We start from the raw sequence: 15,706 nt of genomic DNA, 5'->3' as shown, positions 1-15,706 counted from the left end.
CGCGTATGAAAATCGCTTTACTTTGCTTGCTATGTATGTAGAGACCCGATTTTCTATTACTCAAAGTCCCATTTATTAAGTGAAAAGTAACAATTTTTTTATAGTTATCTTCTAGTTATTTAACTTATTTATTTAGAATTTCATAAAAAAATTATTTTAATACATATCAAGTAACAATGTTATGAATCAAATACAACTATGTACACTAACACTGTCATCATCTAGCGATCTATTGACAATTTTCATATTACAAGCGCGTTGTTTTAAACTTACTAGATTTGATAAATTTAAATTTAAAAAAATGTATAATTATAAATTTAATTTATTTAAATAAATTAGTAAAAACTAATTAGGTAGGCAACTTTTACTGCGAATTAGACAGCTTAACACCTTTAAAATAGCATTTTACCTAGAATCCTTACATGCATTGCTTAAAAAAACACAGACACTTCAAATTTAATGTGGAATGTTTATTCTCATTCGAAAGAAGATTATTTGGCATTTGTTTTTAAAAGGCATCATTTTTGAAGAAATATGGACCGATGTTTCGTCGGATCTTCTTGGAACTATTGAAGGTCGAGCGACTTTAGTTCTTGCACAAGCTGTATTTTGTCAATACTACACAAAAACAACATGACAGCTTGACACGAATCAAGCGTAATCTTTCAAAAAAAAAGGATATTCAAAAAAGTACCGTTTTTTTGTGTTGTTGAAAATAATTGAGTTTAATACACAAAAAATGGATTTCGACCTTCAGCTTATAATGTGCGGTTACAGCCGTATTTAGAGCTCTATCTGACTTTTTTTACTGACTTTATTACATAACACAGTCAAAGTTTATTTTATTTTAATTAACACAATGCCTTTTACTTACTGTAGTTTAATTTCGAGTTTTATTTGATTTTGTTTGTTTTTTCTTTTATTTGTTTTAGTAAAGTAAAATGTTGCTGTTGATGAACTGAACTCTAAACATTAGAATTCGCTACATTAGTTTGCTGTGTCAACTCATTGCTGTATAAAATAAACATGTTTTTCGTCTGGATGCGATTTTTAAAAGGTAAAATTTGTGTTTGACAAATGGAACTACTACAACATGCACATGCTAACCTACGACTTATCAATTAAAAAACAACTAAAAAATTATACATATGTTCATAGATATGCCTATAATTTTGTTGTTTTCGATTTATTTAAATTTTATAAAATATGTATTTTCTTAAAAATTTAGCATAAATATTTTAAGCGATAATTTAGCCAATTAATTAAAACATTAACGCTAGAAACATTTATGCTGGTATACAGCGTGCAGTCTCAGGTCTCTAATAGAGTCTCAACTGTGCGAAATATTTTTAGAGACTGTTTGCTATTTAATCTGTAGTATCTCATCTCTAATCAAGCCAAACCAGTCTCTAATTTATTATTTGCTTTGAAGCTGTTCACAAATTTGTTTCAATTTATAAATTACTATTATTATCTTGCGCTCATCTCTTAGCAGCCTAAACCCAACAGCTGATTGCGTGCTACAATTTCTATTCAACACACTATTTGGTGAATATTTTTGAGACTGTAGCTGGCTGAATATTAAAACGATACCAGTCCTGACTAACAGAGGCACTAATTAATTAATTAATTATTAATTTAATTATTTAGTAATAGAATCACTAATTCACAATTATGACTATTAGAGGTGTGAGACAAGTGCCGTGACAAGCTGAATACCGGCATTAGTTTAATTGAGATGATTATAAGTCAGGTCTGTTAAAAATTGCCTTCACTAAACCGTTTCAAAATACCTATAATCTGTCTACTCATTCCCAAATGTCAATACAACAAGTAAGGAAGGGCTAAGTTCGGGTGTAAGTTCGGGGTTTTATACTCTCGCAATTTATTTATTTAACTTTATTAATATTATATAATTCACAATTTGACACACATATTCGTCATATATATTGTATTAAGTCCGTTGAAAGTTGGAAACCCTAATATTAGGTTAGAAGACCCGAGGTCCTCATGTTCGATATATGGGGCCTTGACAACCTATGGTCCGATTTCGGTGATTTTTAGAATGGGGCTGCCACACTATAAACGTAGTATTTGTGCAAAGTTCTGCATCGATATCTTCACTAGTGCTTACTTTATATATTGTAAAGTTAACGATGCAAATCGTCTTCAAGGTTCTGGTATATAGGAAGTAGGCGTGGTTGTGAAGCGATTTGGCCTATTTTCACAACATATCATTGGGATGTAAGGAAACTATTACAAACCAAGTTTCATTGAAATCGGTCGAGTAGTTCCTGAGATATGGTTTTTGACCCATAAGTGGGCGACGCCACGCCCATTTTCCATTTTGTAAAAAAAATCTGAGTGTAGCTTCTATCTGACATTTCCTATGTGAAATTTAGTGTTTCTGACGTTTTTGGTTAGTGAGCTAACCCAAAAGTGGGTAATTTTAAACCTAACCTTTGTATGGGAGGGGGCGTGGTTATTATCCGATTTCTGTCATTTGGACTGTATAAGGAAATGGCTAAAAAAAAACGACTGCAGAAAGTTTGGTTGGTTTGCGAAATATATACAAAAAACATAAAATCCAAATTACATCCAAATCCATTTTGTGGGCGTGGCAGTGGTTCTATTTTGCTGATTTTCGAACTTAACCTTCTTATGGTGCCAAAGAACACGTGTTCCAAGTTTCATTAAGATATCTCAAGTTACAGCTTGCACGGTCGGACGGACAGACAGACATCCGGATTTGAACTTTTCTCGTATCCCTGATCATTTTGATATATATAACCCTATATCTAACTCGTTTAGTTTTAGGACTTACAACCAACCGTTATGTGGACAAAACTATTATACTCTCGTAGCAAGCAACTTTGTTGCGAGAGTATTAAAATGTTCTGGACGCAGGATTGTTTTACTACGTGGGCTGAATTAATATCGAGACCTGCGGCGTTATAACTCATTGGAGAGTTCGAAAATAACTGTTGTACTGGAACTATAATTTATATAATCACCAGTAATAATGTTTAAATATTCGTAGTTGTACAAGAGCAACAAAATAGTAGTTGCCTTAATGAGCCGCAAATGGTTCCTCATTTGATTTTCGCCAATAATAATTTATAAATTATTAATTATAATTATTTTATATATATTTGCCATTTTATTTGCTACTACCATTAAAAAATTGGTTAAAGACTTAAAATGATTATATCTAAAATTCGGTTTATAAGATAATTTGAAAATGTGCATTTTTGAACGAAATTGTTCTTATTAGAAAAGCAAATTATATACAAAATTTCTTAGTAAGCACTACAAAAACACTTTTAAGCATATAATATTATTTTTATATAACCTGCACTGACATATTTCCTCATCTGTGTGCTTTCTTTCATAGGTTTGGTTCCAAAACTCACGTGCCAAAGATAAAAAGTCACGCAATCAACGCTTTACCGCCATATCCGAAGACAGTAACTACGAGGACGCTTCGCAAAATAATAGAGAATACGGTTTGTTGCAAAAGAATGCGTTGAAATCTACTAAAATGCACGGCAGCAAGGGCAACATGAATTTATTAGCTGATGCTAATATAAGTATTAATACCAACACTGGCATGGAAGTTGGGGACTCCAACTTATGCCAACTGCCGCAAGTTAATCTGCAGCAACATGCCTTATCCATTCAGCACATATGTAAAGTGAAGAAGCTATTGGAGCAGAGCACAGTTGATGGCAAACCAAATATCGAGACGGAAGATGATAAATATAGCAATAAACAAATTAGTAATGCCGTTGTTAATGTATGTAAAGATGTCACAAGTGTTGCACAGGCTGGTAATTTGAAGACGCATGTGGTTACCGATATTGCCGACAGCGATAGACTTGGCACATTTACAAGAATCTATAAGGAACTGAAGCTACAAAACACAATGAAACAAGTCATCGATTATACATGTAATAATCAAGGTAATGAACTAAAGGAATGGCACGAATTAAGCAATATGCATGATGAAGCAGATGGCGAAACAACAAAAAACAACGATGCAAAACGATTTAAAGTGCAACGACAGCAACAAGCTTCTGCACAAACTGCAGCAAAAAACTATGATGGACCTGCAAGTGTTGATGTTATTAATATGGCAAACAATGCGACCGAGCAGGTTGACAGCATGCCTAACAGCAACGGTAACGAAAATGGTAGTCAATGTGTGCTGGCACAAGATTATCAGCATTTTAAGAAACTCAACAATATTGCCAATCACAAAGTAATGACAGCGCAATATAATATTAACGACAGCAAAAGTGCCAATTTTTTTTCAAATGCACCGCTGGCAACCAGTATTACTGATGACGATGATGATAATTATATGGACGAATATAAAGATAGCAATGGTGGGAATACGGTAGAGCATACTGAGGTCATACAAAACCCATCGACAAGAAATGAAACAACAACAGCGAACAGCAACAGTAGCAGCTCATCTTCAACATTAACAACCCATTCGCATTTAACAAATGCTCATACTAAAGATATTATCCAGCAATTATTTAAATGTAATGAAATAACTGGTGAGTTTTATGAAACGCATGCTGCTGAGCAATATAGTTAAAAACTGAGTATAATATACATACAGTAGCGGGCAATGAAATCCGAGCAATCCTTTCAGTTTGCATTAAAAACGCGTTTTTAAGAGACAGGTGTAATTTACTGCCTGAAAGATTATTATATTTGTATGTAATTGGCGTAGGAACTGTTAGGAACCGTGCGACGCCAGTTTGAAATCCCAAGTGAAACCAGGTCGTATTTCCAACGGCGTGCAGGTCTTCCTCTTCCGCTGCTTCCATCGGCGGCTTATTTTTCACATAAATATGTGTGCAGCACACGTTTTATAGCAACGTTTAGTTTCTTCTCAATCATCTCATTGTTTATTTTGTGCACGTGCTTTGTTAAATATTAATTTTGATTTTGCAAAAAGAAAACTGACCGTACGGAAAATGACTAATAGAGATGATGAAAAACTGCCGCTGAAGCATAGTAGAAGACAATTTTAAGGGAAGATTAGGTGTTAGAACATAACATCAAAACTGCTGAGGACATTAAAGTGGAGTTATTTGAAGATGTCGGTACCTTCAAGAGGTCGGTGGCTTCAAGAGGCGCGATTTGAACGCCAGTAAGCCACTTTTAACCTAAAAATGCGTCAAAACTATTTACGATGGGTAAAAAATATCAAAACTGGACTCATCTTGTTAGTTTCTCAGCTGAGTCGAAATGTAACCTTCTTTGTAGCGACGGTATGTGCTACGTAAGGACCAGAACTGGTGAACGATTCAAGAATCAATGTGTTTGAAGCACAGTTAAGCAGTGATGCAACCGATTGGTGTGCGGTGGCTTTTCTTACCATGGCTTCGCGCAACTAGCCCTAAACGATAGAACCGATAAAGGCACTAAGTAGATACTTGAGGCAAATTTAATACGCTCTAAAGTAATAAAAAAAATATTGTTTACTTGTCCAGGTTACACAGTCCGCTACTGTATATACACCAAGTAGGAGCATATTATGTGTTTGCCGTAAAATGTAATTATTGTTTTTTGTGCTGTTTTTTTTAATACCGTTTTATTTACTGAGTCCCGGACTGAGTTATCAAAGTCACGTTGGTTCACACTAATAATTTTGATATCAGTATCCTATTTATTGTAATTTCCTTACTATCGGCGTAACTCTATTATGAAAACACTCGGACTATATGATATTCTAAAGATATAAAAACGTCCAAGTGTGGCAAATCGAAAACAGATAACAATAACTTTAATGATGTAATACTTTCATATAAATTTTATACGTCGCGTCTACTTGAATGAATGTAGCTGTCTTATCCATGTTCACATGCTATTCATTTGTTACAAATGTTTTACATATGTACAGTATATGCGTGCCCGTGTGCGAAATGTTCCTCCATAATACTAATTCCATTAGTTTAATTTAACATAAGCTCTTAATTTTATTTTAAAGTATAAATACATTTCATTATTTTTGAAGTACGATATATTGAAAATCACACCGCATTAGGTTATGTTAGATTAGCTCAAGTGGTAGATCTCAGCATCTTAGACAGCAACGACTGTCCTTTATGACACCCAAATACTCCTGACGAATCGCCAAGACCCTTATGATTCGACAAATCGCTTGGACTCTGAAGTTCTCAAGTCGGCTAATGTCGATTGCAGTCACTTTGCTCGGTTCGCCGCCTGTGTGCCTATCGCGGAGTTTTAACCTTAGTCTGCGGAAATTGAAGGAGGAAGTGCTTGGATGATTCCGCTTTGCCTTCCACCAAGTAGCTTCGACTACAAGCGTCTAGCTTGATCCCAAATCGCACCGCATGTGTGCCTATTGAACAGTGACCAGTAAGCACACCAATGTTTGCGGTGAGATAAGACTTGCGTAATAAGCGACATCACCTGGAAAGACCTTTGATATAAGCATTATCACACCTTCCAATAAAAACTTTTGTTCATTGGTTTAAATAAGTAAAGTCAGTACTTTTCGTTTCTTTGTCAACTTATTTTTAACACATAATGTTTGCTTTAGGACCAAATATTTTTTCATACATAAATTTGTATAGTTATTACATAGTATTTGTTCCTGTTACTCCTGCAAGGAGGATTTAGCAGTGTGTGTAGTAAGGTGTTTGTAATTGACTATATAAGTCAAATCAACTAACATAGTTACATATAACTTTTAGTTTTACACAAAGTTCCTATTATTGCTACTATCATTTATAACTCCAATATTTAATTACGTATATAAATTTTAATTTAAAAATGTGTTTATATAAGCGAACAAATATAATTTGTATTTTATTTTAAATTCATTTATTTATAAATATATATTGTAATGAGCAACGAAATTATTTTTAAATCATAAAATTCGTGGACATTTTAAATGTTAATAGTTTAATGCACGATATATACAAAAATTAAAAATTTTATAACTGAAATAACTTTAAAAAAACACAAAGACTTATAAAATTAAGAATAATATTCAACAAAAGCAATTATATTCGAATCGCCTCGTTCGTTTTGTTTTTTTTTTATTATTTTGCTTTATTTTTGTGTTTTTGTTGAATAAACACCTCGCATTAAATCATAATACGAATATATACATTTATATGTACGTTTTATGATATACATATATATATGTATATATATATATAAATATATATATGTATAAATATTTATATTATAAATGTATATAATATATATACTTAGAACAATTATTATTGAATTAACTTCTGTTTAAAAATCGTAATTAAACATTTTATATGTATAATTGAAAAACTCACACAAGCAAAGTGCAAACAAATTAAACAATATTTATTTATTTTCTCTTCAATTATTTTATTTTATGTAATATTGAAAATGGTTGGCAATAATCATGCTGAACAAAAAACACACCACCCCGTCTTTTAATTTCATTACTTATTAACGCTTATTTTTTTCCACGGATTACGCGAAACTGGCAAATATGGAAAATCTGTGCATTTGCTGTATAAAAATATATAATTAAAGCCTAGAACTATTTAAAACTAGTATATAACAATGTCGCGTTTTAGCCTTTTTTGTAATCTGGCTGGTACCTTATATTTTAGGCGGTTTCTGTCTGCTGTCTAATACTATAAACATTAGTTTAGATTATGCTTTGAGAAACGGACTGTGGTCTAAGTTCTATTATGCGCTCTCCTATTAGCACAGTATGCCATAAAACCCCGTCGCGTTAAGAAATCTTAATAGTATTTCAGTGACGAGAATAAAGGTCGCTTTGGCGCTACAGAGCCCCTATTACCTGACTCGTTTTCGTCGCGTTCGCCGGACAGACAAGGTGGCCGCTGAGTAGATTCCTAGTTTGTTCTGATGGCAGCTTTGTCTGAGTGACCAGTGTAAAGTGTCAAAAGTTGTATCAGTTTGTTTCTTGGCAGACAGCAAAGCCATGTTATGCATTTCTGTTTAGAAGCCGTTCATTTATACGACCCGCCAAATTTCAAATATTGTAGCTCTACAGATAAGGACGCCTCTTTGCCTTTTATATACATCTTCTGTCTTCTCTTCTTGTTCGATTTCCGCTCAAATATTCTACAAGGTTATTGAAATCTACTGATAACTTAATATGTTTTTGATTTTAAGTTTCGAACCAAAATCTTATCAAATCCGGTAAGTTCTTTATTAGCAAGTGCTAGTGTTAGTAGTAATAGTCACAGCTTATTGAAAACATTATTTTTAGATCCCAAATTTTCACTTTTACCTAACTCTACATACGTTCTGACTAGACAATTTTATGCAAACTGTACATAGCTGAGTTTAGAAGTCACTGCATTTATAGCTGCACTAATATTGAAGCTTTGCGTCAGGTTTGTATTTTAAAGTACTAATTAATTAAATGTATGTATGTATAACTCATGTACTGTTTGGACACATTTCTGAAAGACATTATTTTAATAGCGACCGACCGATTAATCGGCCTTGGTATCGGCATCGGCCAGTATCGGCCACAAAATTAAGCATCGGCATCGGTATCGGCATCAGTCATATTTGGCCGATTCTTAGCCGATTTTTTCTACTTCTTTCGGATTACACTAAAATACATTTTTTTTATACTTTTTTTTTATTTCTTTAGAGCATAAAATTTGAATTCTTCTGTTTACCATATAAAACACAGTGAATCACATTTCACTAAACTAACAATTCATCATGGTGATAATTTAAGTCTAGTATAAAGAAATTCAATAATTTTGCATTCATGAAAGGTTTTATTTAGCACTGCTAGAAACATTCGATTTATGTCAAATATGCACAGTTTTGTTTAAAGTTGTTGAGATTTTGAAGAAAATGTCATAAAGCCACTATTATAGAAGCATTCGTAACTAGGTTAATCTATTTTTAAAAGTTTTCCATAGACAGGGTCACGTAATAATCACTTGGTGCTGGCCTGGACTATAAGGTGCATGGAAAAGAACCTCCCAAACAAGCTTCCGAAGTTTCTATTGAGTCACTATCACTATTTGCCGCCTTTCACCATGCGAGATATAAATGACAAAAGTCATCTCTTTGAAAATAACGGATTCTTTTTACGAGACCTACTATTTTCGAATATTGGCCTTAATGGTCATATTTGTCCTTAAGGGACTATACCAGCGTATGTATGTGATTGGCGTTGCAACCGTTTAGCCGGTTATAGCCGAATCGACGATAGTGCGCCACCTCTCTCTCTCCTTCGCAGTTCGGCGCCAGTTGGAGATCCCAAGTGTAACCAGGTCGCTCTCCACCTGGTCCCTCCAACGGAGTGGAGGCCTTCCCCTTCCTCGACTTCCTCCGGCGGGTACTGCATCGAACACTTTCAGGGCTGGAGTGTTTTCGTCTATTCGGACAACATGACCTAGCCAGCGTAGCCGCTGTCTTTTTATTCGCTGAACTATGTCAATGTCGTCGTATAACTCGTACAGCTCATCGTTCCATCGTCTGCGGTATTCGCCGTTGCCAATGTTCTGAGGACCATAAATCTTGCGCAAAATTTTCCTCTCAAAAACTCCTAGTGTCGTCTCATCTGATGTTGACATCGTCCAAGCTTCTGCACCGTAAAGCAGGACGGGAATGATAAGCAACTTGTAGAGCTTGATTTTGGTTCGTCGAGAGAGGACTTTACTGTTCAATTGCCTACTCAGTCCAAAGTAGCACCTGTTGGCAAGAGTTATTCTGCGCTGGATTTCGAGGCTGACATTGTTCGTGTTGTTGATGCTGGTTCTCAGGTATACGAAATTATCTACGACCTCGAAGTTATGACTGTCAACAGTGACGTGGGAGCCAAGACGCGAATGCGCCGACTGTTTGTTTGATGACTGTTTGTTTGATGACAGGAGATATTTCGTCTTGTCCTCATTCACCTCCAGACCCATTCGCTTCGCCTCCTTATCCATGCGGGAAAAAGCAGAACAAACGGCGCGGTTGTTGCTTCCGATGATATCAATATCATCGGCGTACGCCAGGAGCTGTACACTCTTGTAGAAGATTGTACCTTCTCGGTTTAGCTCTGCAGCTCTTATAATTTTTTCCAGCATCAGGTTAAAGAAGTCGCACGATAGTGAGTCACCTTGTCTGAAACCTCGTTTGGTATCGAACGGCTCGGAGAGGTCCTTCCCAATCATGACGGAGCTTTTGGTGTTGCTCAACGTCAACTTACACAGCCGTATTAGTTTTGCGGGGATACCAAATTCAGACATCGCGGCATAAAGGCAGTTCCTTTTCGTGCTGTCGAAAGCAGCTTTAAAATCGACAAAAAGGTGGTGTGTGTCGATCCTCTTTTCACGGGTCTTCTCCAAGATTTGGCGCATGGTGAATATCTGGTCAGTTGTCGATTTTCCAGGTCTAAAGCCACACTGATAAGGTCCAATCAGTTTGTTGACGGTGGGCTTTAGTCTTTCACACAGTACGCTCGATAGAACCTTGTATGCGATATTTAGGAGGCTGATCCGACGGTAATTGGCGCAGATTGTGGGATCTCCCTTTTTATGGATTGGGCAGAGCACACTGAGATTCCAATCGTCAGGCATGCTTTCTTCCGACCATATTCTGCAAAGAAGCTGATGCATGCACCTTATCAGTTCTTCGCCGCCGTATTTGAATAGTTCTGCCGGTAATCTATCGGCCCCCGCTGCTTTGTTGTTCTTCAAGCGGGTAATTGCTATTCGAATTTCTTCATGGTCGGGTAATGGAACATCTGTTCCATCGTCATCGATTGGGGGATCGGGTTCGCCATCTCCTGGTGTTGTACTCTCACTGCCATTCAGCAGATCGGAGAAGTGTTCCCTCCACAATCCCAGTATGCCCTGGACATCGGTTACCAGATTACCACCTTGGTCTCTACATGAGGATGCTCCGGTCTTGAAACCTTCGTTAAGTCGCTTCATTTTTTCGTAAAATTTTCGAGCATTCCCTCTGTCTGCCAGCTTCTCAAGCTCTTCGTACTCACTCATTTCGGCCTCTTTCTTTTTTTGTCTGCAGATGCGTCTCGCTTCCCTCTTCAGCTCTCGGTATCTATCCCATCCCGCACGTGTTGTGGTCGTTTGCAACGTTGCGAGGTAGGCAGTCTGTTTTCTCTCCGCTGCGAGACGGCACTCCTCATCGTACCAGCTTGTTTTTTGTCGTTGCCGAAAACCAATTGTTTCGGCTGCAGCGCTACGCAGAGCGTTTGAGATGCCGTTCCACAGTTCCCTTATACCGAGATGCTGATGAGTGCTCTCAGAGAGCAGGAGTGCAAGTCGAGTAGAGTATTTCGTGGATGTCTGTTGCGATTGCAGCTTTTCGACGTCGAACCTTCCTTGTGTTTGTTGACGGGCATTCTTTGCTGCACAGAGGCGGGTGCGTATCTTCGCTGCGACCAGATAATGGTCCGAGTCTATATTTGGTCCTCGGAGCGTACGCACGTCTAAAACACAGGAGACATGTCTTCCGTCTATCACAATGTGATCGATTTGGTTCCGCGTGTTTCGATCAGGAGACAGCCAAGTAGCTTGATGTATTTTCTTATGCTGGAATCTGGTACTACAGACGACCATATTTCGGGCCCCAGCGAAGTCGATCAGCCTCAGGCCGTTTGGCGATGTTTCGTCATGGAGGCTGAATTTTCCGACTGTTGTGCCAAAGACACCTTCTTTACCCACCCTGGCGTTAAAATCGCCAAGCACGACTTTTACATCGTGGCGGGAGCAGCGCTCATAGGTGCGTTCTAGGCGCTCATAGAAAGCATCTTTGGTCACATCGTCCTTCTCTTCCGTTGGGGCGTGGGCGCAAATCAGCGATATGTTGAAGAACCTCGCTTTGATGCGGATTATGGCTAGACGTTCATCTACCGGGGTGAATGCCAGGACTCTGCGACGGAGTCTCTCTCCCACCACAAATCCAACACCAAATTTGCGCTCCTTTATATGGCCGCTGTAGTAGATGTCACAAGGACCCACCTTCTTCCGTCCTTGTCCCGTCCATCGCACTTCTTGGATGGCGGTGATGTCAGCCTTGAGTCGTATGAGGACATCAACCAGCTGGGCAGAGGCACTTTCCCAATTAAGGGTCCGGACATTCCAGGTGCATGCCCTTATATCATTATCCTTAAAACGTTTGCAGGGGTCGTCATCAAAAGGGGGGTGTCTCATCCGAGGCTTTCGTAGATTTTTCATTGGTACTTCGTTTTTATGTGGTGGGTCCCAAGCCCTACGCACAACCGCATAAGCGGGCTTCGCCTTCTCACTTTAGCTCGCCTTCAAACGGATGTCTGTTGGCTACCCAGAGGATACTTGGTCTAAAACCGGAAGTCGTGAGCTGCTTGAACCATGTGGAGAAGAATCGTATCTGGCCACTCCCAAGTGAATGACAATCAAAAACTTTCCTCACTTGCGTGAACTTCTACACATGATCCCATCCTCCTCCAGCGTAACCCATGAAAAATTAAGCGATTTTAGTGAATTTTTTTAAAGAAAGTACTCGATCGAATGTTTCGAAGTTTTTTGGACATAATAAGGTATACTTTCAACTATATTTTAGGATTTTTATTTTACAAAAATTTTGAAAACTAAAAGAGTTATGGGCTTTCTTGGGAGGTGCCAAAAAAAGTTCCCCAACTGCTGACATGATTTCGGCCGAATGAGTAACTGAAACACAAAAATTTAAAAATGTCATTAAAGTTGAATATATTCCCTATACAAAGACCTACGATTATTGAAAAATATCAAACATTCACAAAATGGCGTAGTTTTGAAAAAAAATTAGATTTTTTAGGTAAAAAATGGAATTTTTTTTAGATGCCAAATTGACAATTTTCAACAAATCAAAAATAGTCATTGTATAGTAAATATATTCAAGAACATTCAGTTTAAATTAGAAGTTGATCGGTCAATATCTCGTTGAGTTATGATGTCAGCAATTTTGTGAAAAGTCGTTTCGAGAAAAAAGCGTTTAAAGTTTTGACTATAGCGGCTTATACCTATAAGCGATTGCTCTTTAGAACGCTGCCATTCAAAAACTATTCAAGATACGACCTTACCGCTTTCACAGGATATTTTTCAAATTATAAACTATCGAATAAGTAAAAAATAAAAAAAATCGATTTTTTGAAAATTCCACACCGTTATACCCCCTTAAAGGAAAAAAGCTATATTGCCGATTCGCTTTGAGAAAACGCGAAAAACTTATTTGTTCTATCTCTATCAACATAGATCTTATAATAATAATTTATTTAGTTTTGAATATTAATTAAAAGAATAAAAAACTTCATATTTACATATGAATTGAGTTGTTTACTTATTTTGTGATGTTATTTGCCTTGTTACTATACTAATTTACTAAATCAAGTTGTTGATGAAAGAATCGGCATCGGCATCGGCCGATTCTTTGCCAACTGGCCGATTAATCGGCATCGGCATCGGCAAATTTTAGTATCGGTCGGACACTATATTTTTATATGTATGTAATATATATGTACATATTGGATTCTCTCTATACTGTAAAAGTACAAAACTCTTAAGCAGTAATATCAGTTATTATTAGAACGAATCGCATAGTTATAAAATGCAGTTTTTTCAATTAGACGCAGTCGACTTCAGTAAATCAAAAGTATAATGATGCAATACAACTGAAATATTAAAGACTATACCGTTTCAATTAGAGCTCTTCAATTAGACACACCCCCACGTCAGTTCGCAATACTTCAAAATTATAATTGGTAGCTTAATATATTTTTTTGTATTTATCTACGCTGAGTGGGCCTAAGCATAGAACGTATAATAATAATAAAGAGCAAATATTAACCTGCAACTTTTTGAGTGCGAAATTATAAGGGAACATCGAAAACTCGCCACTTCGAAAGAAAAAAGTACACCACAGCATCAGGGAACTGGGAACAATGGCACAAACAGACACAAATGATCAGAATAAAACATTAGCTAAGCCTCGCGCATTCCCACTTTCAACACAAATCAGGTTAATCAAGTAAGGATAAAACTGCATCAAGTAAGGATGATTTGCAAGCTTCCACATAATTGGCTGAAGAATCTTTTGTGTCTGGAAAGGGCTATGTTCCCACTTTTCACTTCTGAAGTGGACATTACAAAATTCTTCAACTCTTGATTTTTAGCATCGTCGTGAAGAGATAACTTGTGGGCGGCTTGAATATGCGGGGATGGATGGAAGATTCATTTTCAAGGGTGGGTTGACTCTAAGATTCTACAATTGAAATTTTGTCATCCTCGTTAGAACATTTCGCATCATCATCATCATACTGAAGCGAAGACGCGCGTTCCTTATGAATGAAATTTGTTTTGTGTACATATGTAGCGCAAGCCCAAATATTGACCAATCAGGAATCGTTGCGCATACGATTGGATGTTTTTTGTGTAACTTGCGCGAATGTTTCATTTTTTGCAAGTAATCGTTAAAATGAATTGTGAGGAATATATGTTTGTACATCTCTTTAGGCATTAGAAAAAAAGATAATGGGTCTCATGCATAAAAACGAGTAAAAGCGCTGAGTTGAGGCATGTGAGCAATTGCTCGTAAGTCGAGTTCGATCAAACAGCAACAGCTTTTGCTCAATTTCGTATGCATAAAAATGAGTTCAAACCAATTGCAATTACTTGAGCAAAGGGAGATCAAACATCTAATGTTATAGAAGTGCAAACGTGTCGTCAAGTGAAAGTGAAGTAGAAGTAGGATCAAATAATAATAATAAAATAGAAACTTACGACATTTCTAAATTTTTAGTGGAAAAACTAAAATAAAATAAATATTTGCTAGAAAAAGGTCAATTACCAAGCATTAAAAATAAAATAAACATACACTAGAAACATGTGTAAAAGAAATTGAGCAAAAATTGGGCATTCAATTAACGGGGAAAGCATTAAGTTCGGGTGTAACCGAACATTTTATACTCTCTTAATTAATTTTATTACTATAACATACAATTTGACTCACATATTCGTCATATATATGGTATAAAGTACATTGAAAGTTGGAAACCTTAATATTAGGTACATGGAAGCTAGCTGAAGTTATGACCCGACGATTCAGATTGACCTCACAGTTCTGGTTATAGGAAGTAGGCGTTGTTATGAACCGATTTGGCCTATTTTCACAACATATTATTGGGATGGCTGGAATATATTATGAACCGAATTTCATTGAAATTGGTGGATTAGTTTCTGTCGTAAGGGTTTGTGGGAGGAGCCAATTTGAACTTTTGTATTCCAATTTGAGTGCAGCTTTTATGTACCATCTTTATAACGAAATTTTAGGTTTCTGGGGTTTTTCCTTACTTTTCCTTTCCTATTAAAGCATTTTTAGTAGTTTTCAACATAACCTTTGCATGGGAGGTGGGCGTGGTTATAATCCGATTAAAAGAAATGGTTTTAGAGAGTTTGGTTGATATAGCTTTTGTATGTAGTTTACGAGATATGTACAAAAATTACATCCAAATATGCCCTTTACAGCGCGATCCTTTGTACCTAATTTTACTTTCATAGCTTATTTTATGGCTTAGTTATGGCACTTTATGCCTTTTCGGGTTCCGCCATTTTGTGGACGAAATCAATCTTCATATAGTGCTAAAAAACACGTCTACTAATTTCAGGAAGATATGTGACTATTTTTACTCAAGTTACAGTTTGCGCGAACG

General features: G+C 36.5%; 1 protein-coding gene across 6 annotated transcripts in view; it reads left to right on the top strand.

The window, feature by feature from the left end:
• LOC105219774 (zinc finger protein 2) overlaps window positions 1-15,706 on the top strand; it is a 131,291-nt gene that overhangs the window by 107,837 nt on the left and 7,748 nt on the right. For 5 of the 6 annotated variants that reach the window (XR_008472098.1, XM_054235324.1, XM_054235325.1 and 2 more), the window contains one exon: window positions 3,395-4,565. Coding sequence is in view for 4 of the 6 variants with exons in the window: in XM_054235324.1 (XP_054091299.1) it covers window positions 3,395-4,565 (1,171 nt within the window). In the remaining 2 variants the exon portion in view is untranslated. Of the gene's footprint in view, window positions 1-932; window positions 1,058-3,394; window positions 4,566-15,706 lie in introns of those variants that run through there. The other variant, XR_008472099.1, reaches the window with a different exon arrangement.

Source organism: Zeugodacus cucurbitae, chromosome X, assembly GCF_028554725.1.
Source record: "Zeugodacus cucurbitae isolate PBARC_wt_2022May chromosome X, idZeuCucr1.2, whole genome shotgun sequence".
Lineage (NCBI taxonomy): Eukaryota > Metazoa > Arthropoda > Insecta > Diptera > Tephritidae > Zeugodacus > Zeugodacus cucurbitae.
This window is presented reverse-complemented; position numbering and strand designations above follow the sequence as displayed.